This window comes from Corvus moneduloides, chromosome 2, assembly GCF_009650955.1.
Source record: "Corvus moneduloides isolate bCorMon1 chromosome 2, bCorMon1.pri, whole genome shotgun sequence".
Lineage (NCBI taxonomy): Eukaryota > Metazoa > Chordata > Aves > Passeriformes > Corvidae > Corvus > Corvus moneduloides.
In genome coordinates this window covers 25,056,400-25,076,861 of record NC_045477.1, presented here as the reverse complement: position 1 = coordinate 25,076,861, position 20,462 = coordinate 25,056,400, and the positions used below count along the sequence as shown (strand labels likewise).

General features: G+C 49.6%; 1 protein-coding gene across 3 annotated transcripts in view; it reads right to left on the bottom strand.

Moving 5' to 3' along the window:
• Window positions 1-12,293: 12,293 nt before the first annotated feature.
• The window catches only part of LSAMP (limbic system associated membrane protein), a 1,003,861-nt gene continuing 995,692 nt past the window's right edge, over window positions 12,294-20,462 (bottom strand). For all 3 annotated transcript variants that reach the window (XM_032098511.1, XM_032098510.1, XM_032098512.1), the window contains one exon: window positions 12,294-19,665. In XM_032098511.1, the coding sequence (XP_031954402.1) occupies window positions 19,568-19,665 (98 nt within the window). In that variant the 3' untranslated portion in view covers window positions 12,294-19,567. The remainder of the gene's footprint in view (window positions 19,666-20,462) is intronic.

Below are 20,462 nucleotides of genomic sequence, written 5' to 3'. Positions count from 1 at the left end.
AGAGCAAAATCTGCATGCTGATGAGTTGTTCGCTCTGGCTGACAGAGACAGAAAGCAGGATTATAAATGTACCATTTCCTGTGGTTCCTCCCCGCTGGATTAAAAACCAAAACAAAGTCACAGATGCAACAGCACCTATTTATTCTTGCTCTCAAAACACTCACTAGTCAGGCTGCTTGCTTCCCCTTCCCTCCATACACCCATACACACGTGCTTGCGTGTGTCCTGGGAATCAGATGTTTATGCAAGTATTTGCAGGATGTTCCACATCTCCCTGAAATGATAATCAGCATGCCCAGAATCAGCTTAATTACAAAGCATTCAGCATACACCCACAGGCTCTTCCAGGGCAGCTCCACGCAGCATCTCCATGAATGAGTCTGCATGTTTTTTCCTCCGCTGCCAAACACGGCTCCTTATCAAGAGCTCGGGCCCTCACATCTGAGCTGCTGGGTTTTCTGGTTATTTATTTTTTACCAGGAAGGAAGAGAGAAGTTTGTAAAGCAGCAGCAGGGCATGAGCAGACACTGAGAGTGATGCCTTAGGTCTTAACTTTGATATTTTTCAAATCCTATACTGCCTAGTGTGTAACTCTGAAAGGAGGGGGCAAGCTTGGGGAAACTACATCATTAACTGAAGCTTTAATTGGAGAATTAACCCTGATATGTAAATGAACAAAACCTATAAAAGTGTGAAGAACTCGTGACCTGTCGACCATCTTGGGGTCCATCTTGGGGCAGCATCCTCTGGCGCCCCAGGGGGTACCTTTGAAGGCCTTTCAAATAAATACCTACCTTTATTCCCATACTCCTGTCTAGTCTCTGTTTTAGGTGGCCTCTCAAGGCATCAAGAGTGTCTCAGGGTGGGACTTGGCTACCTCTGATTTTTTGCAGCAGTCTCTCCATGCAGGATAGAGACGTGAATGATCCCAGTTTTAACTGGGCCAGATCAGAGATTTAAACATGCCGAGTCCATAGTCGGGCAATTTCTCTCTTTAGAAAAGACAAAAATCAAGAATCTAAGTACCAAGAGGTGTGGAAGTCTGAAGTTTTGCCATGCATGGGTTGCACCCTGGCACATCTGGATCCTCAGCAGATAAGCACTTTCTAGAGAAGCAAGGACTGCTTGGTTTAGGCAGTCAGAAAACACAATTCTGAGGTAAGAAAAGAAAGCACTTTCTGAGGCAGCAAAGTGCACCTCCTGTAAGAAAGAGCATTATTCATGGCTCTTCAAACCTTTTCTAAAGGATCTCCTGGACTGAGGCTGTGGGCATCTACAAAGATCATGGCCACGTCTTGGCTTTTAGTCAGTGCACTTACTATCAGCCCCACAGCAAACAATCCCTCATGTAACCTCTCAGGTCATTTCACAGAGGTGCTAAGCACAGGTGGAAGAAAGATTCAGGCTTCCCCTTATCACTCTGTAGTTACTCTTTGTGAGCCTGACAACGTCTGGACTGTTCAGAAAACCGTAGCTGACTTTATTTCCTTCCCTGTGGCATTGCACTAGCAAAACCCATGTGACGACGATGATCCTATCACAATGTTATACACACTGGAAGCATTTAGGGCTATGAAGGTCACACTTCACTAATTTACTGCCTTTTTGTGGTGCCTGGGGACCACAGAGCCCAGAACCCTTTTCTGCCTCTACTGTGCTTGTCATCACATGGCAAGGAGTCTCCATTTAAAATACAAATCCTGGTGTCAGAGAGACATAATCAAACCAGCACTTTGGTCTGAAGCAAGGGAGGAGTTCCCAAACACAGGTTCACTTCTCCACCTGGGCATGATTACACAAGGAGATGTGACTTCTCCTCTCTGTTCATAAAGGAAAATTTAAACCATTTTGCCCAGTCTTCCACATGCCAATTCACTAGCTATTCAAGAGTGTTTGTATGAACAGGCCTTTGCTCACACAGGCACTTGGCTGTTGGTTGCTATCACAAGTGAATAGGATGCTCCAGCAGCATTTTGGTGCCCAGTAGTTGGCCCAGGTAGCTGATCACTTTTGGTGTCAGTATTGCCAAGACTTAAGGACTGTCTTATGTTGCTGGTGCTGCCTCCAGGCCTCAGAAGTCTGCCAGCCTCAGCATCACAGCATTTCTATCACCCTGCACCCAGGAGCTGTCAGTACTCTTATCAGCGTTATCTGCACAACCCCTGGAGCGCCGTAGGAAGGATAGTTATGACAACAGAGAGCTGTGAAGGCTTAGACCCTCCAGACATGTCGTGGTACTGTCCTCCTGGTTGGGCAGCAGGACTCAGCCGCTTGCCCAGGGGCGTGGGAAGAGGCTGTGACAGAACACACAACTGAGCCAATCTCTCAGGATTTCGGGCAGATCAGATCAGTAGCTGCTCTGCCCCGAAGTATTTATTCTGCAGGGAAGGCGGTGGGAATAAAACATACCTTAAAGCCTTGTTAAAAATACACGCCATGAAGACAGCTCCCCTCTCAGGCTAAAACTGTCTCCAGGGACGATCTCTGGGGAATGCCTGTGTAAGCAAAACACCCACCAGGGAGAAGGTTTCTCAGGGGGCGTGTCTGGAGGTGAGCGCTCCGCTAAGTGGAATGCCTGGGGAGAGCACGTTCCCGCATGATGTGCTGCCTGCCTCTGCCTTTCCCTAAATAGCGCATCCTGTCTTTGCGGCTCGGAATACGCTTGTCACAGAAAAGTCCGCACACGTAGGGTAGGACTTTCTTTTAGTTCATAGCCAGCCAGCTTGTAAAATCAGATTTTAAGCTAGAAACACCTTTTGAGCTAAGTCAGCTGCTTGTGAGTAGCTGCTCGGTGCCAGCTGAGCTGTGCCCAGAGCCTTTGCACTGCACATGGGCACAGCCAGTCACCCCTTATGCTTCTGCTAATATCCAGGTTTAAATGCCACTGTCATTCAACTGGCAATACAGTGACACAGCCACCTGCACCGGGCAGCCTTGCCATGTGGTGACACAGGAGCTGGTGTAATAGGGAAGGAAAACAAGGATTTTAGGAGGCCTTGACATAGGGAAGGCAAAGCACTACTGAATCAGTGACTGGGGGTGCACCCCTTGCTCCCTGCTGGGGAATAGGGGAGTCAGGGGCAGCAGCAGGTTTTGGAGATGGGGCAGCCAGAGAGCCCTGCAGCCTGCATGGCAGTCACAGCAAAGCATCCCTGTGCTGCTCAGAACAGCTCAGCCCTGCTTTCTGCTGCTGCTGAGACTGCTGGAGGGGAAAATTAGATTTGCCTTTTGTTCAGCCAGCCTCACAGAAAGCCTCGCTCAGTGGCTGGGTGAAGAGCAGAACCTGCTCATGGTGCCTGCACTTGAGTATTGGCTCAGCTGAGAGGGACCCCAGGAGCTGAACCTCTTCCTCTCACAGCTGGCTCTGAGAGTTCATGCTGGGGTAGAGTCTCCATGCCACAGAGACATCAGCCTCCCCCAACAGCTATGCCTGCTGCTCTGCTTGTGGTGGAGAAAGCCATTAAGGATGGCAGAGATCTGTGGGACCTGTGCTTTGCTAAAGGAGGCTCAGGACCCATGGTGCATGTGTGTACTTACTCAGCTGACTGCGCATGCCTCCCAGATATGCCCTGTTGTTGTCCCAGTTTCATCCCACCAGAGAGTATCATGGCACATCCTGACAGCAGGCAGCTAAAGGAGGAGGCAGAGTGCCCTCCTCCTCTCCTCACATTAACCATATTCTGTTCTGGCTGGTCACCCCAAAGGCAGCTCCAGTAACATTTTCTGTCTGAAAGGCACTGATGCTGGAGCAGCATTTAAATTTATGTTCCCATAAAATATTTTTTCCATAAAGCATTTTTTTCATAAGCCATAGGACAGATTGGAATCTGACACGTTCAGCTGTCGCTGGATGAAGGGAAGAGCAGAAGTGACAGGAAATTTTTAGGAGAACTATATTAAACTCTGTGTAGGATTTTGATTTAGTAGTAACAGTAAAATGAAATTTCAGCTGATATTCCATTATCCTGTTTGCAGTGCACTCTAATAGCATCTCCATTCATAAAACAGTTCAGCTCCTGTCCTTTGGTGTTGATCTATTTGTTTTGCTCTAGAGCAGTTTCCAACACACAATGAATTTGCCTTCCTGCATACTTGTGTATTCAGGAAAGGGACAACACCTTTCCAGGCTGCCAGCCTTGTATTTGCGTGTTGGATCCTGAGAATGGAACCTCTCAAAAGCACATTTCATATGGGTGACCCTCTGCAAATGTCTTTGTGGACACTTGGCCAGATGTATTTGTTCCCCCATCTTCTGGGCTAGTGGGGTGCAGTGTGAGCAGATAGGCAATGAAAAGAGAGAAAATACAAAAAGCTGGGCTAGGAAGAGGGCAGGGGCTCAGGAGGCAAACACATTTTCTGTTTCCACCTGACCAGGTGCCAATGACCCATTACAAGTGCGTGACTTGCCTGGTTTTGCAGAAATCACGGTATGCAGCCTCACTGGAGGCTTGCAATGCCTCTCCCACTAAGCCTGGCTTGAACTGGAAATCTTTTGTTCTTTTTGGCTCTACCCTCACTCACAGAAGTCAGGCTGTGCAGCCGGCATCCAGGCAACTGTGAAGCATCTGCAGATACAAAAGCAGAGGTGCCATGTCCTCACGGCACTCATTCCTGAAAATTTCATCCCTTCTTTTTGGAATTTATAATAATGGGCCTCACTTTTTACTGACATTTTCTTAGGAACTCTGCAAGGTGAAGGCAAAGCACTACCAAATCCCAAGGGTATAATTTTACCCCTACTTTCTGGTGGCATTATAGATAAATCACCCTTTAGAGTGAGTTCAGCCCTATTTGTCTCCCTTCTCCACGCCCTTCCTATCAGATACTGGAACGCCTCAGCCTCCTTCCCTGTCTCCCAGCTCTTGCAAGATGTGCAGCTTCTTGCAGGAAGCCTCTCTACACCAGCGTTAAGTTACTAAGCAGCCGAGATAAAAGGTTCCCACCTTCATAAATAATCCATGTGGGCCAAATGGCTTGTGCTTGCTCGACAAACTCATGCATGAGAAACAGAAAGGGAAGAGACAAGCACTAACCCAGCAAGGAAAATAACCACCTCACGCCAATAAAGGTGGAAAGGAGATTCAGAGAAGCAAGAGAACAAGAGTAGAAAACAAGGAGATGAGCACCATCAAACACTTATTTTGTCTTTATTCACAAAGTGTCTGGAGACTGGTTTTGATTTAGCTAATTTACTCATTACAAGGAAGTTACCAGAGCAGCCTGGTACCTGCCAGCCCCTGGGTGACACTCAGCCCACACCTCTGATGGGTTTGCCCATGGTCATTTGCTGGCGTTGGAGGGATGTAGATGTGCAACCAGCATCAGAGGGACTGGTGAGCCCAGCATCAGTGGTCCCACTGCAAACACAGAGTGTGCAGCCCAGCAGTCACAGCCCAGGCAGCCTTTCTCAAGGGCTGCTGTACAAAGGGCAGCTCAGCTAAATGGGCTGTCCTGCAAATTAAGTTTCTGGGTAAGTTTGCCATTATAGAACAGCAGGACTTCAAGCTTCCAGAGCAGATGCCACACCTGTCCTTTGCTTCTCTGGCACCTGTCAAACACAGAGGCCCATCACTATGTGACAGGGGTGAATCCCTTCTGTTTGATAGGTTCTATGTCTAATAACTCTGCCTTGGGAGAGGAGCTCACTAGCCAGCACAGCAGACCCATTGGTGTTGGTACATCAATGTCCTTGAAGAAGGTGTCTGTGCCAAGAATCAGAATTGCACAGTAATGACAGTAACCTTTTCAGATGACAGAGCTGATGGTGAGCACAAATAGTGTCCCTGTGCTCTTTCTCTTAGGATGATCCAAAGACATTGGTAATGTGCAGATAAGGCAAAAAATACCCATTTGTGCCTGATTCACCACTGAGAAACCTCTCACTCCGAGCTGGTGCCAAACTTTTAAAGGGAGGCTTAATCCAGGGCAATGAGTCAGGTCTGGCACAGTTAGCTCAGGAGGTGTCAATAAGGACTTTAGGCAGGTACAAGTCCACCTCTGCTGTTTGTAAGCACTGGACAGAAACTGCTGCCACAGGGAGAGTGCCAGGCTGTAGACTTGCCACTCCCTAAATTACTGCATTCCTTCGACTGAACACAAGACCTGGGCCTGGCTGTCAAGCCTTGTTCCTTGTTCACAGGTGACCCTGGAGTCGGTACCAGATGCAGAAGGATGCATGGAGCAGTGCACAGGCTCCCTCCTCATGACACGCACCTCTTCCTGTCCTTGACAGGCTTTTGTCCTATGATTATGAAACAACCACATGTCACAGCCACAAAGCAAGAGAATGCAATGGCATCCCCAGTGCTTTGGAGATGAACAGAGTTCAGCAATTCATTTATTTAAATTGCCCAACTGACTGAGGAAGGGGACTATTCCCTCTGGTATACAAGCACAAACCATCTCACACAGCCATTCTCCTTGTGTCCCAAGCCAAACCTCCCTGACCTTAGCTGTGATCAGGCCATCCCAGTTTCTTAGACTGTTTTGTGAAGCTGAACACAACAGATTTTGGCCACTGGAGTAGTGATGAGTTCCTGCTCCTTCAATGCAGTAAAAAACTGCTGCAGACACAAATTTAAAAAAGTGGGAGAGAGGATAGTATCAAAGCAAATTCATGCTCCTGCTCTAACTGTTTTCTCAGCTCTAGGATTTAATAAGAACAAGGGGGATCACTAAAAGGGATGAAAGGAGAACTCCCAGAGTACAGACAGTGACCAAAGGAGTGAGTGAGTGAGTGAGTGAGTGAGAACACTGGATTCCTTGGGAGATAAAGTTTCATTGCTATGGAATCAATCTTCTGAGCTTCTCTTTGCAATTTTGTCTCATCTGGTGCCTCTCGAAATCAGTTTCCATTTGTCTGTCTGGTGCTAATTTTCCCTCATTTGCTGCATTGAAGCCATCATTAGAGGCACAGAGTGCCTGCAGTGCCTTTTTTCCCCCTTTCTTCAGTCACTCTCCTTAATATCTCTTGGTTTGTTAGCTCAGCTATCACTCAGTGGCAATCAGATGCTGCTGGTCTGATCTATCTGCCTCTGGGTGCCCCATCCCTCCAGTTCCCAAGGACACATTGCTGCCTGGGGTAGTTGCCTGGGGCAAGGGCCAGGGAGGTGCTTTAGAGCAATTGCCAACTTTTATCTGCAAGTTTTACAGCCCTTTCTGAGAGATGTTTGATATCTTTCTTGATTTCCATTTCAATTAGCTAATGGAAGTAACAGATAGAAGAGGAAGGGTTTGGACAGCATTGAAAATGTCCTCTGAGCTTCTGGTCTTTGCCCTCAAGGTGATTCAGGGTTTGTTTGGAGTCAGAAGCTGGCTCTCAGCTGTTGGCTTACAAAGAGTGCTACCTCTGCCCCCAGGAAGTGGATCTGTCCCTGCAGCCAGCAGCACAAATCCTCATGCCTGTTCCATATCCCTCTGGTGCTCGAGCACTCCAAGAGGTGCATCTCCCTAGGGACATGCCCCACCACAACATCCTCAAGCAGACGGCAGCCCCAGACCTTGCTTGCACACCCGTTCCTCCCGCTTGCTGCCAGATCACTTGGCAGTGAAAAGCCTGGCTGGGCTCTGGTGCACGATCTGCCCCACTAAGAGAGCACACACTGCGGAATGTGCTGGGTACGGGGGCCGTGTCAGCTGCAGCCCCATCCTGCAGCGTGGGAGGCTTGCCCTGGTGCCTGTCAGCAGCTCTGCTGTGCCAACAGCTGCCCCAGAAAAGCAGCTGAGCAGAAGAGCCCGGCACCACTAGCAGCAAGAGCAGATTGCTCCGGAGCGTGGCACGGTGCTCATCCCTGCTGTGTTGCTGTGGTGGAAACGGCAGCGCTGCTCCTGCTCTGCCTCAGCCGCAGCCAGAGAGGCCGCACACCCACAGAGGTACCAGGGCGCTGTCACCAGCAGCTGCCTCCAGCAATGAACCTCTGCACATCTTCACTCCTGGGCCATGGGAAGAGCTCTGATCAGTGGCAGGAGGCTGTGCTGGAGGTGTGCGAGGCTCTGTGGTGGCAGGAATTTCAGACTGAGTAAAGGATCGTTCATGGAAAGATGTGGTGGGCCCACCCCTCCCTTCACTAGACAGACAACCAACACACAAGCATTGGTGCTGGGAAGGGGGTGGTCTTGGCTCTGTTAGCCAAACCAGTAAAGTCAGCAGCCAGTGAGACAATCTGGGAGAGGTTTTACATGGCTGGAAGTTCTCAGGCCACTCTACAAATGGGTGATGGACCCCCAGGCAGGCAAGGCAGCCTTTATTTGAGCAGGCTTCCCAAACCACATTTCAAAGAGGATGCATAGTCTTAGCTCAAGCTTGCCAGCAGCTCGTGGGTGCTCTGGATGGCTGTTCAGTGCCTGTTTTCCACAACCTTTGCCAACTGAAGCCACTTCAAGTGAACAATATATTCCCTACAGGAATGCAGGGCCAGGACTGGAAGCCAGGTGCACTGTGAGGGACTGAAGCCCTGATGGATTCCTGCGCTTGTGTCAAGCGCCTCACTGACCCTCTGTCTGTGTGGCATCCTCAAGAGGCTCAGATCCAGGAGTGATTTCTCCATCTGGGAGGACTGCATTGCAAAATAGGTTGCAAGCTAACGAAACAGCCTGGGAGGCTGGGCTCCAAGAGATGGAAAACCCAGATTCACATGCTGAGCTGGCAGAAGAAGGTGGGATCACCCACTTCTACCAGTGACAGCTCCACAAACTCTCCCCCTGCTAGGACTGCATCCTGTCAACACAGGTATCAGGGGACTGCAACCTTAGAATCCTGGATAAAAACATTAGCACCCAAAGATGGGGCAGCAGCAGATCAATGCCGAGGTGTGATTTCCAAACCAAGCGTAAAGGATGCCTTGCTGCCCTCCAGCTCTGTAAAAATTTTGGAGTAGCTTTCAACTGGCAGAGTAACATTGTTCCTGGTCAGCTTTTTTTAATCATTTGTAATATTTCAAAAGACCTTAAATCAGATTTATCATCCAGGTTATTGGAGGGTATGACAAGTCTATTATGCGTTTCAATTAGTGCCTTCCTCCTTGTGGTAATGGTTCAAACATTTCTTCTTCTAGTTTCCTGGCCAATGCACCACTTTTAGGCTGAACTGGAAAGGTGACACTTTTGAAGAGGAAGCAGTAAATGTTCTCCAAACCATATGCTCTGAAAGTATTAAATATCAGAAAGTATTGTGTAAAGCTCATACTCTCCAACGTGTTCTCAAGTTTTTACAGATACCACACCTGCCATGTGTGGACAGAGTTCGTAAGACAGAAAACAGACCAATAAAAAGGTGTTAGGTGCAGATATTTCTCTGGAAAGCAAAGCAATTTCCAGCTTTCAGATGAAAGCTCAGTTTGTTCTCAGTCAGTTTGCAGATGACACTAAGTGTGGCGATGTTGATCTGCTGGAGAGTAGGAAGCTCTGCAGAGGGATTCTGGTCGGGCTGGATTGCTGGGCTGAGAGCAACAGTAGGAGATTGTGAGTCCTGCCCTTCAGTCACAACAACCCCATGCAGTGAAACAGGCCTGGGGAAGAGTGCTGGAAAGCTGTCCAGCAGAAAAGGACGTGGGGGTGCTGGTTGACAGTGGCTGAACATGAGCCCAGGTGGCCAAGAAGGCCAATGGCATCCTGGCCTGTGTCAGCAATAGTGTGGCCAGAAGGATCAGGGCAGTGACTGTCCCTCTGTACTGGGCACTGGGGAGGCTGCACCTCAGGTTCTGGTGTTTTGTCCATCACAGTTTGCCTCTCTAAATCCAGCTCTTTGCCCATTCTGACAATGTGTGCTTTGACAATGTGTGTGACTGGCAAAACCCAGTCTTGGCTGAATTGCAAGATTTTTTTATGGACACACGTTTTCCCATAGCCTTTGAGTACCATAACCCTTAACTAATTTCCAACTGCAATTTAGCTGTGTTTGAACATAGTTCAAATTCCTCAGTGAGAAAAGATGAAGAACACAGTCTCCAGAATATCTCATCACTTTCCTTTTCTGGAAATTTTGACTTATGGTAAGTGCTAGGAATTCAGATCATCATTTACTGGTAGGTCTGTATCACTGCTAGTAATTTCCTATGTTCCTTTTGCAGTGAGAATGTGGTGCATCTAATAACTGCTCATACAGATACAAAAAGCTTTTCATGGTGGTAAAAGCAGGAATTAATGTTAATGAGTGTGCTGTTAGCAAGGAGTACTATTGGTGTTAGGCTCACGCCTCACCAAATGCAAAACTTGTTTGTTAAGCAGATGCCAGTGTTAACAGCCAAATTCTCTTCCCATGGATAACTTAGTGTTAGTTAAATGTACCATTAAAAATGACCATTTAAAATGTTAATGAAAGGAGGGGTTGTACTTGCCAGGGTTTATCTTGTCTTCTTTTTAGCCTCAGCTTTAAGGTGGTAGAGGTAGAAAAGCAAAGACAGCTTTTCCAAGAGTGTTCAGAACACACACTGAAAGAGGTGAAGCCCTGGTAGTGCTGGTGTCATTCATGTACAGCACCACAAACCCGGCCTGTTTCCACCTCAGCGACCAGCCAGTAAAGCTCAGTACTGACCTTAGCATCCATAGAGCACAGTGGTACCCCTGCCCTGGCACTCTGGCCACCAACTCTGCTGTGATCCTCCGTGCTGCACTTCCTGGCTCTCCCAGCACCGTGGAAAGGAACGATGGTGATGGAGGAGGGTTCATATCCCATTGCTTCTCTTTGGTCTCACATAGCAAAGGTGTGGTAAGTGCTACTCGCGTTCATGTTCACCGTCCTGCTTGCACCTCGTGCTCAGTGATGCACCTCTGCTTAGCCCACTCTTTGTGCTGAGCTTCTGACAGCTCCACTTTTATTTAATTTCATGCCATTTAAGAAACAAGTCTGTACTCTACTGGAAACCAGGCTTACATCGTCCTATGTGTTATGCTCCAGAAACAAAATTAGGTATAACTTTTCATAGAATATACCCCTGTTTTGTATGCAGGTCTCGAGTCTCTGCCCCAGTGAACTGTAAATAGGCAACAGGAGAGACAGTGGAAGGTGACAGAGGGGCAGTGAAGGCACCATATAGGTGTGAACAGAGCAAAACCAGAAATACGAAGGCCTGGTTTTCATGCTCTAGCAGTGACCGAAGATGAGACCACCTTTCAGAGCTCCCTTTCAGAGCTGCAGCCAGGCTCTCCTGCAGCCCAAGCTGAGCCTGACCATGTGCAGCCTCGTGCTGCTGCCCTGGTGCTGGGTGCAAGCACACGCTGCCCTGTGCAGTAGCACAGTTAGCTGTGTCCCTGGGGGACACCAGGAAGTAGAGATTCTCGCACTGGGAGAAGGACAGTGATGCCAGGCTGTGAGAGACAGGTGGCACTTACATGCTGAAGAGAGCCCCCATTGTGGTTATTTGGCTGTAGATGTCCGGGGTTTTCCAAAGCTCACATTTAAAATGCCCAGGTGCTGCTTTCTCCTTCGACCAGGTTTTTCCTGCATCTTGGTTTCTTCACCCCTTTGGCTGTTTTTCCTTGTAAAATTGCCCAGACTACTCTGCTGCCCTCTCCCTCCTGCTCCCTTCTAACCTATTCCTTTCATGCCTGCTTGTGCCCATGGTACAGGACTCCTGCCCCTCTCCCTTGTCCCAGCTGCCCTCATTCCAAGCCCCATGACCTCTCCATTCCCTTGCTTCCCCACTCCCTCCTTGTCATAATGCCTGGCCTTTCCAGTGCTGCATCCTGCTGTTTTCTGGCCAGCATTTCCTGCCTCTTTCTCCACCACCCTCCTTCTCTCTGTCCACCATCTCCACCATCATGCTGTCTTTTGGTGCTCATGTCCTGTGCTTGCCTAAGCAGCTCAGCCTCAACCGATTCCATCCATCAGCTTCCTTGTTTTTCCCCTCCTGGGACTGCAGCCTTGATCCCAAACTTTATCTGCACACACACATACAATCATGCAATTTACCTAATTAAAAAAACCCCAAAACAAACAAGAAGCTGAAGGCAAATGCTGACTTCAGGGCTGTGCACTGCAGTTTTGCCTATGGCACTTCTCCTCTCCTCCTGGCAGCCCCATTTCACATCTGTTTCCAGCCAGCCTGCTCTCTTCATCCCCAGGCACTGCACTGCAGGGGCCGGACTGCTTGGGGTGACACAGCACCCTCAGTCCCAGGCCACTGGCCCCTGCCCCACTTGCAGTCCTGTACCACCCTGCCCCTCCAAGGAAGGCGAGGGAAGGGGTAGCCTGGCCCACATTCCCCCTGTAGGCTGGCAAGTCATCACTAGACATGATCAGAGAGGAGACAAGCCAGAGTATGCAAGGAAGGGAGGGGAAATGAAGAAACATTACCTCCTTTTCACGTTTATTTAATTTTTGTATTTTTTTGTATTTTTTTTAAGATCACAGAAGAGCAGAGCATTCATACATGTAAAGAAACAGAAACGAGATAACAGAAGTTAAATACATTGAGAAAAGAAAAAATAAAAAGCTTTTTTTTTTGTTCATCACTGGGTTTTGTTCATTTGTTTGTTGAGTTGTTTAGTTTTTTTTATTGGTTCTTTTACACACACACTTGCGCTTTTAAAACTTTCTTTCACAGAGCTAGTTTCAAAACCAAAACAATGGCAAAAAATAAAATGGCCATTTTCTCGTTTCGTTAAAGAGAAATTCAGCTCATGTCTACAGTGCTGGGGAAAAATAGATATAAAGATATAGATATATATATATATTTATATGTATATAACACTGTTAATGAGGAGAGTTCTAACCACCCCACCGTGTAGCAAGAAGAAGGGACTGGCCTTCATTCTCAAGGTCTAGAGGATGAATCTTGGCTCCAGCTGGGAAGGCTGAATGATTTTGGGAGGTGACGGTGGCACCGCGGGGGCAGGTTCCTGCTCTGTGCCCCCTCCTCCCTTTCCTGGCACACACGTGTGCTGCCGCAGGCACAGGCATGCACATGCCTTCTCCTGGCTTCCTCAGGAGGTCACCACGTAGCTGTGTGTCACAGACAGAGCCACCGCTAGCAGCAGGTGGCTGAGTGCCCGCCTGGCTGAGTGTGATGGAGAGCGCGGGGAAGGAGAGCGCCCCAGGAGCACTCCTGTAGCATGTGCGAGGTGGAGCTCACGGGGTGTGCGTATGCGCCTGTGCGTGGCCGAGTGGGGAGCAAATGTCACAGTTCTGGAGAAGGACAGCCTCATTGGGATGTGCTCTCCTCACTGGCTGGCTCCTAGGTAAGTCTTGCTCCTCGTTTCCACCCATGACCCCTCTGTTACGTACAGAAACATCCATACGCGTTTCCTCAGGACACGGCTGGAGCCACCGCGATGTCACACTGCTTTACTCGCTGAGGCTCATTTTTCTGCATGGTGAGCATGCCCTGGGAGGCCAGGAGGGAGCTCCTGATGCACCATGAAGACAGGCAGGGAAAGAAGGGCCCTCCTGGGATGAAATCTCTGCCCCTTTCCCAGCTGCGCTGCCCAAGGAGCCCTGCTGCTCAATGCAGCCCCCACCACCCGTGCTGCAGTCATGTCCCCTGTAACTGCTCCTTCCTTCTCTGCTGCCTGGGCACTTCTACAAGGCTTGCAGGGCAGTCTGAGTTGCTGTGGCACCAGCTAACCCAAGCCTGCAGCAAGTGAAGGACCCTTTGCTTCCCACCTGCCTGGGCTAATCAGAAGAACTGTTCCTCTTGCCCAAGCCCTGCCTTGGCAGGTCTCCTCACCTCACCCCATCACACTGACGGACAGAGGGCCATACCAATATACTCTCACCAAGATGAGTTCTGCTCCCCTGTTACGGCGAGTGAACCAACAAGCAAGCACCATATATTGCCCTAATGGGAGCCAACCATTAGGCAAAATTTTGGGGGCTGTGGGAGCTGCCCGATCATTGTTCTAGCAAGTTACAAGAAGGAAAAGTGAAAGAGGTTTTAATGGTGTGACACAGCTCTTAGTCAGCAGAGTCATGCAATTAAAAAAAATCATCTTCTGGGCATCCCACCGGATATGAAGCCACTCTAAGATTAGCGTTGAGAGGCCATGGTCTCCTCGCTGATGAACCTGAGAGTTCTGCGCATGGATGATGGACGGCACTCATCCCTACCCTTTTCCACCGGCATCACATCTTGGAAATTACCATCCAGTTTCTCCATCACTTCCCTGCCTCAAGTTTTGCTCTTCCCATAGAACAGTTTGCTCCCGGCATCCCTAACTCAAGAAGTTTTGTGTCCTTGAGTCAGAGAAGCAGTAAGATTGTGCACCATCAGGTGAGCGAGAGAGAGAGAGAAGGAGAAAGAGAGATAACTGCTCACCCCCCAGGCACCTCCTCTGTCATACTGTCTTGGTCAGCCATCCCCCATGTCAGTTGCTACATCACATCAAGCACCATGATGATTTGGGCTGCAGGTCAGTGTGCTTGGAGGAGAGGAAGCAGAGGTGTGAGGGGTTGGGAGGAGATGAGGTGTTTCCCTGTGCCCATAGATTCCCTCACCAGGGAAGGGCGAAGTGATGAAACACTGCACAACAATTGAGCTGAAATATCAACCTGCTGGTAGGGCTGTGAAGGACTCTAGCATAACTCCTCTGACTTCCCAGATCCTCTTGTTTCATCAGGACTCGATGCTGCTCCCCCAAATTCCTTCCAGATGTGTAGCTTCCACTCAGCCTGGAGGCCACATGGCTTTTGATGGTGGCTTTGTCCATGCTGTGTGCTTGGACTTTCAAAACGGGGTTGCTCAGACAGGTGGCCTGGGGGCGTGGTCTGGATGCACCTGGAGCTGAGAAGCTGGTGGGGCTTGGATGTTCTTTGACCAAAAGTGGGGTAAGCAGCAGTGCACGCACGATCTGCCCAAGTGGTGAACAGTCAGTGGCGTGAGAAAGATGTGCAGACAAAGACTAACTCTCGACACAATGCATGTCACCAATGAAATCTCCATGAATGGCACGTTCACATGCACTCGGGGCTAGCATGGGGCGACACAACTTCACTGGTGAAGAAAGCGGGTACGGGGGAGGAGGAGAGGGTGCATCACTGAGCAACGAGCCCGCAAGTGCAGGGCTGCAAACAAACAGAAATGAACACAACTGCCAAGATACAGGTGTCGGCTGGAGCATCCCACGTTGCCCTTCCCAGCCGTTCAGAGACAGGTGTTTGCTTCGTTTTCCATCTGACCAGGCACACGCTCCAAGCGACATGCTACAATCATGCATGGAGTTCATGTGGCTCGGGGTGGCTGCATTTCCCCTGTCCAGTTCCTTTCAGAAAGACTTGCCTTCACCCCTCCTCTCAGTCATCCGAAAAGGGTTAGAAATCTGCTAGCGATTATGGGGCCATATATGAAATCTAAGTTTTTGTTCCTCTGCTTGGACATTACCAGACATCTCATATAACTCTTGTAATATTTACAAACCAGTAGAAGAAGTACAATTTTTTTTCCATTTTGTTCATATCTTTTTATAACACTAAATGTTAAATCTTCATCAATCAAACACAATTACACTGACAAGCTCGAGGAACTGGTGTCCCATTCCAAACTCCCATCTTCCCTGGTCCCCAACCAGCTGAGAGGCAGCAGGAAGCAAGAACACAGCTTTTTGGGAGGTGATGGGAAAGACAGCAATGTAAATGGAGAAGAGATGATGAGGAGAAACAGTTTCAGAGAGAAGGGCCTGAGACATGAGGAAACCCATTGCAACATCTCCGTCAGAGGGTGGAGGGAGAAAGAATGGGAAAAAGCATAGGACCTTGCCTTTGTTTCCTATATTCATCTGGGCTCACCTCTTGACAGGTGCTCTGAGCGATCCCTGCTTGAGTTCAGGAGAAATGGGGGGATTTTTGCAGCACCCTGTGAGGCACACTACAGCTCACAGGATTAGATTCTTGGAGAAAATCAAGCTCCAACCTACCCAGGACTTCCCCCAGCCCTGCTAGGAACAGACATTGCCAGGAGTGGGGTTCCCAGCACTGCTGCAGACAACAGGCATACTTGGTGTTGGTGGCTTTTCTCAGAGAGGTCTGCAATTAACTGGCTTTCACTGTTTCACAGCCAGGCAACAGAGGCAAAGACCTGCCCAGGGCCTGCAAGAAAGACCAGATCCCAGCACTGGGGCTGGGGCCGTTTCCCCCATTAATGAGCAAGTGGCTTTAAAAAATGGATGCCCTGCTTTTGACATTTAAAAAAAACATCCCCTCAAAACTCCTTCAGATGTGACAGAAACAGATGTGACATAATGAGGTGCCGAGACTTGATGACCACAACCACACCATAGGGGTCTGATGTGTGTGACCCCAGTGCCTAGGAGCGACCCCACAGTGAGAAAAACACATGCAGAGGGTGCTACCATAGCAACCAGGTTGACATCAAAGAACCTAAAGTGGGCTTGACTCAGCCCTGAGGAACAGCCTGTCACAGCAAGGCACTGCGGGCTCCCCACCTTTATCAACAAGCCCGTGCCAATAAACCCTGGCATAGGTACAGCCCCGAGCAAGAGCAGTGTGGTGTTTTCCCTCATGCCAGTGTGCTGGAAAGGGTGCAGGTCCCAGACCTGGTTTCTGGGACCAGCTGACGGCTGTACCAGGGGAAAGAGGAGCCCTGTTGCAGCAGAAACTCTGGACTTTTTACTAAGACTGGGAATTACATGGCCCTCCTGAAGGTTAGGCACGAGGACTGGGATGTCTGAATGCTCTGAAGAATACATTTTTTCCTGGGCTGACACACACCAGTCTCCAAAGGAGATGCCCAAGTCCCATCAACGACTGCCCTTTCTTGGAGGAAAGGGAGCCATCCCTGGATGCCTTGGGTGGATTTCAAGCACCAGTTGCCCACTTGCAACTTGCACTCTCTTGCAGGTATGGCTTCTGGGTCTGGAGGAGCATAAATTACCACCATCCAATCCCACAGCAGCTCTACACCAACTCTTACAATGCCAAAACTTCAGCCTTTCACGTCTCTCTTCAATAAATTTCCTTGCTCTTCTGGCTGCCTGGGAGGAGCCCTTGACTGCCTGCTTAATTGCGTGCCTGCTGCTTCCTGGAAGAGCTGAGCTCAGCAGCGAGGGGACAGCGCCGGCAGTGCCGCAGTAAGGCGAGAGCACCACGCTGAGCGCACGGAGAAGCCTCACCGGACTGTGCCCCACCCACGCAAAGGAGGGGCCGGGCTCGCAGGCAGCAATTCCCGCTTTGCTTCCCGGCAGGGGAGCACCTGGCGGGTGTTCCCTCCCGCACACTGCAAGGCCAAGCTGTTTCCCCCTTGCCTGTATGTGAGCACGGCTGCCAAGCGTGCTGCCAGTGCCCCAGTGCCCAGGGCAAAGACAGAGGAGCAAACTGGCTGCTGCTTGAAAGCTCAGTGGCTGAGCACCTGTAGAACACTGTGCTGTCGTGGCATGGTCACTCCATTTGTGTGGGCTAAATCAAGCTCTCCCCTGCACATCCCTCTCTCCAAAAAAGGCCTACCTGATAAACCCTGCATTTTATCAACTTTACTGCTGGTGGATACTATGGCTCGTGACTGGCCAGGGGACAAAGGAGTCTTCTCCCATCTGCCCCGACCCACACACAGGCACTGCAGCCCCTGCTCACTCTGGCTCCTGCAGCAGACCTTGTGCTGTTGTGGTAAATCCAGCCACCACCCAGCATTTTATCAGTCCTGTTTCTCACAACCTTCTCTCCCCTCCTCACTTGGGAGCCACTAAAGCATCTCTTGCTGGCACCTCTGTATGTGATTCCGCTGTGGGAAGTGCAATGGCGAGCGAGAGTGCTCTCCAGCAAGACCAGCACCTTTGAGATAAGAGAAGAGCAGGGAAAATTGTGCTGCCTGCTTCTTTGCTGCACCACTTTAAGCTCCTTCTTTGTAAGCCCAGGATTTTGGACCTGATATTTATTTCTTACATTCACAGGTCCCGGACATTTTCTGACCCAATTTCTTTGAAATGTGGAATTTGCAGTGAGTTTTCTAATAGCAGTGGTGTCCAGCACACACACATGCACATATACACACACACTCACCCTTACACAGCCTACATTTCCTTTTATACCAGGGAGGACAGTAAGAACAAAACCAACAAGGCAACAAAAAAGGGTATTGGCTCTATTTTTACATGATTACCAAAATGGTTAGGAATGCCAGATTGTGGTTTTCATGTTGAGGTATCATTCCTACACACGCTATACCTAAAAGGAGTGGCTGCTTGGTGATGTCCAAGGTCTCATCACTTACATCCCACCAGCCCAGCCGCCCATCCCCAGGAGGAATGGTGGCTGCACTCTTCAGTCCATAGGTTGTGGGCCAGTCCTAGTTTCTTCTGCTTGCTTGGACAATTGCAGGAGTGCACACCCCCATGCGGGTGCGCGAGCACTCATGCATGGCACAGGCTGCTATGCTGGTACTTGGAGGCTGAGAGCCAAACAGGTTGGAGGTGGGAGAGGAAAAAAGCCTAGACAAGGGTGCAGACTGACTCTTGCAAACAAGGTGGCCAGAAGACAAAAAGCCAGTGAGGACACAGGAGAGGGGACACCATGTGAACCTTTGTTGCAGCTGCCCTGCTCTCCTCATCTCTCTTCTCTGCCTAAGGGATCTCTCTGCATCTTGTCTCACACTTACAAGGCAGGACATTATCTACAGCAGGATGAGCATATGTACACATGGACTGTTCGTTTTGCATGCTTAGAGAGAGCAAGAGAAAGAGAGAGAGTGAAGACAGAGCAAGAGCCACACATGCATGCACGCACGCACACAGGCATACACAGGAGAAAGAGAAAGACACCTGGTTGAACTGGGGGGGAGGAAGAGGATTTAAAAAAAAAAAACAAAAAAGAAAAGTAGGCTTTCAGTAGAGTTGACGCAGCCTTAGTTCAGGCTAGTGAGGGCGATGTTGCATGAAGGAGGGGACAGGAAAGAAGGTGTTTAACAAGGGCTGGGTGCACATGAGCTCAGGGTGAAGTGAAGAGAGGAAGGGGTTCTTCACAGGACACCAGTGTGCAGAGAGCTTCAGGTGACTTGCTCTGGTTTGTGGCTTTCTTTTTTTTTTCTTTTCTCTTTTTTTTTTTTTTTTTTTTTAATTTGTTTTTAAAAGTATGAACTGGCTGAGCATTAGCTCACAAAAATGACCCAGGGCATCCAAAAAGTTAAATGGCTATAGACACCGAAGCAAAGACCTCTTTCTGCAAAAGAAAGAAAGAGGAGGAAGGAAGGAAGGAAAGTGAGGGAGTATGGAAAAGAGGAAGGAGGAGAGAAAAGAAAAGGGATCTTCTGTTTGATTGGCTTTGCAGGTTTTGTTGGATTGTTTACATTGCAGCATCCTCCGGCGACACGGTCCTTGCTGGTGCCCCATTCTCCCCTTGCTTTGTGTTGCCTCCTAGGCAGTCGATGACTTGACAGCCGGCTTTTCAGGTTTTGGATTAAATGTTGCTGAGTCTTCTTTGCTGTAATTTTTCCTCTCCCCCCTCTTCGCTCCTGAACACACAAAAGTTGTGAAAGAAACAGTCGTCTCTCTCTCTCCCCCCCCTCTTTTTTCTCTCTCCCCTCTCTTCGCTCTGTCTCCTGTATAACGCGTTTTGTTTTGTGTGTTGTTGTTGTTGTGTTGTTTTTTTAATTATTATTAATATTATTATTTTTAATTCTGATTTGTATTAACATTTGCTGAGTAGGCAGAGCAGGGATGCTGCCAGAAGCCACAGTGGGACGGCCAAACTCATGGAGCCGTTGTCTACTCTCCCTGTGCCGGGTCCTGCAGGGTGCGAGAAGGGAGAGAAAAGAAGACAAGATTACACAAGGCTGGGTGAGATGGGGGTGACACAGGAACACAGCACTTCAGTCCCATGCTGCTCCTGCAGTGCTGGGTTTGGGCTTCAGGGCACAGCTGCCTTCCCACCCTGGTGAGCCTCCCTCCAGCCCAGCTACAGGCTGCTGCCTGCCAGCTCGTCAGCATCCTCCTTCCCTCTGCTTACACTCCAATGGCATGTGGCTCTCTCTAAACAACACTCAGGCTGGAGGAGCAGGGCCTGGAGCATGCAGGAAGGTTCAACCCTGGCTACTGACCACATCCAAACCCCTGCTGTGCCTCCAGCTGGGAGCTGCTGGCCTTCCAGCGCAGGGATATGGTTCACACCTTTGCAGATGCAGCCCCTGGTCACCACCCCCACACCTGCCCGCTCCACCACCTTCTCAGTGCCAGGACTCGTTGTAATTCTGTGCAGTGGCCAGTGCCTGTCTGCAGGCAGACACCAGCTCTACAGGAGCTGATTCATCACAGTGGTCCGATCAATAAAACATGGGCCCAACCAGCAGACACCTCCCTTCCCTGCCAGGGGCTGCACCGTAATTATTTGTGTCTGAACTGGGGTGGAGGAAGGCTTTGCTGTTGCACTTACAGCCCTGTGGCATGACACCTATGGGGTGAGGGTGCAGGGTGTGCCAGGGAGGTTGATTTTTCGTAAGGGTGGGAAATGAAGCTGCACGTGTGTGCGTGCGCATCCACAGGCTCCGTCAGAGGGGGCAGGGAGGAGCGCACTGCTGCAGCAACAA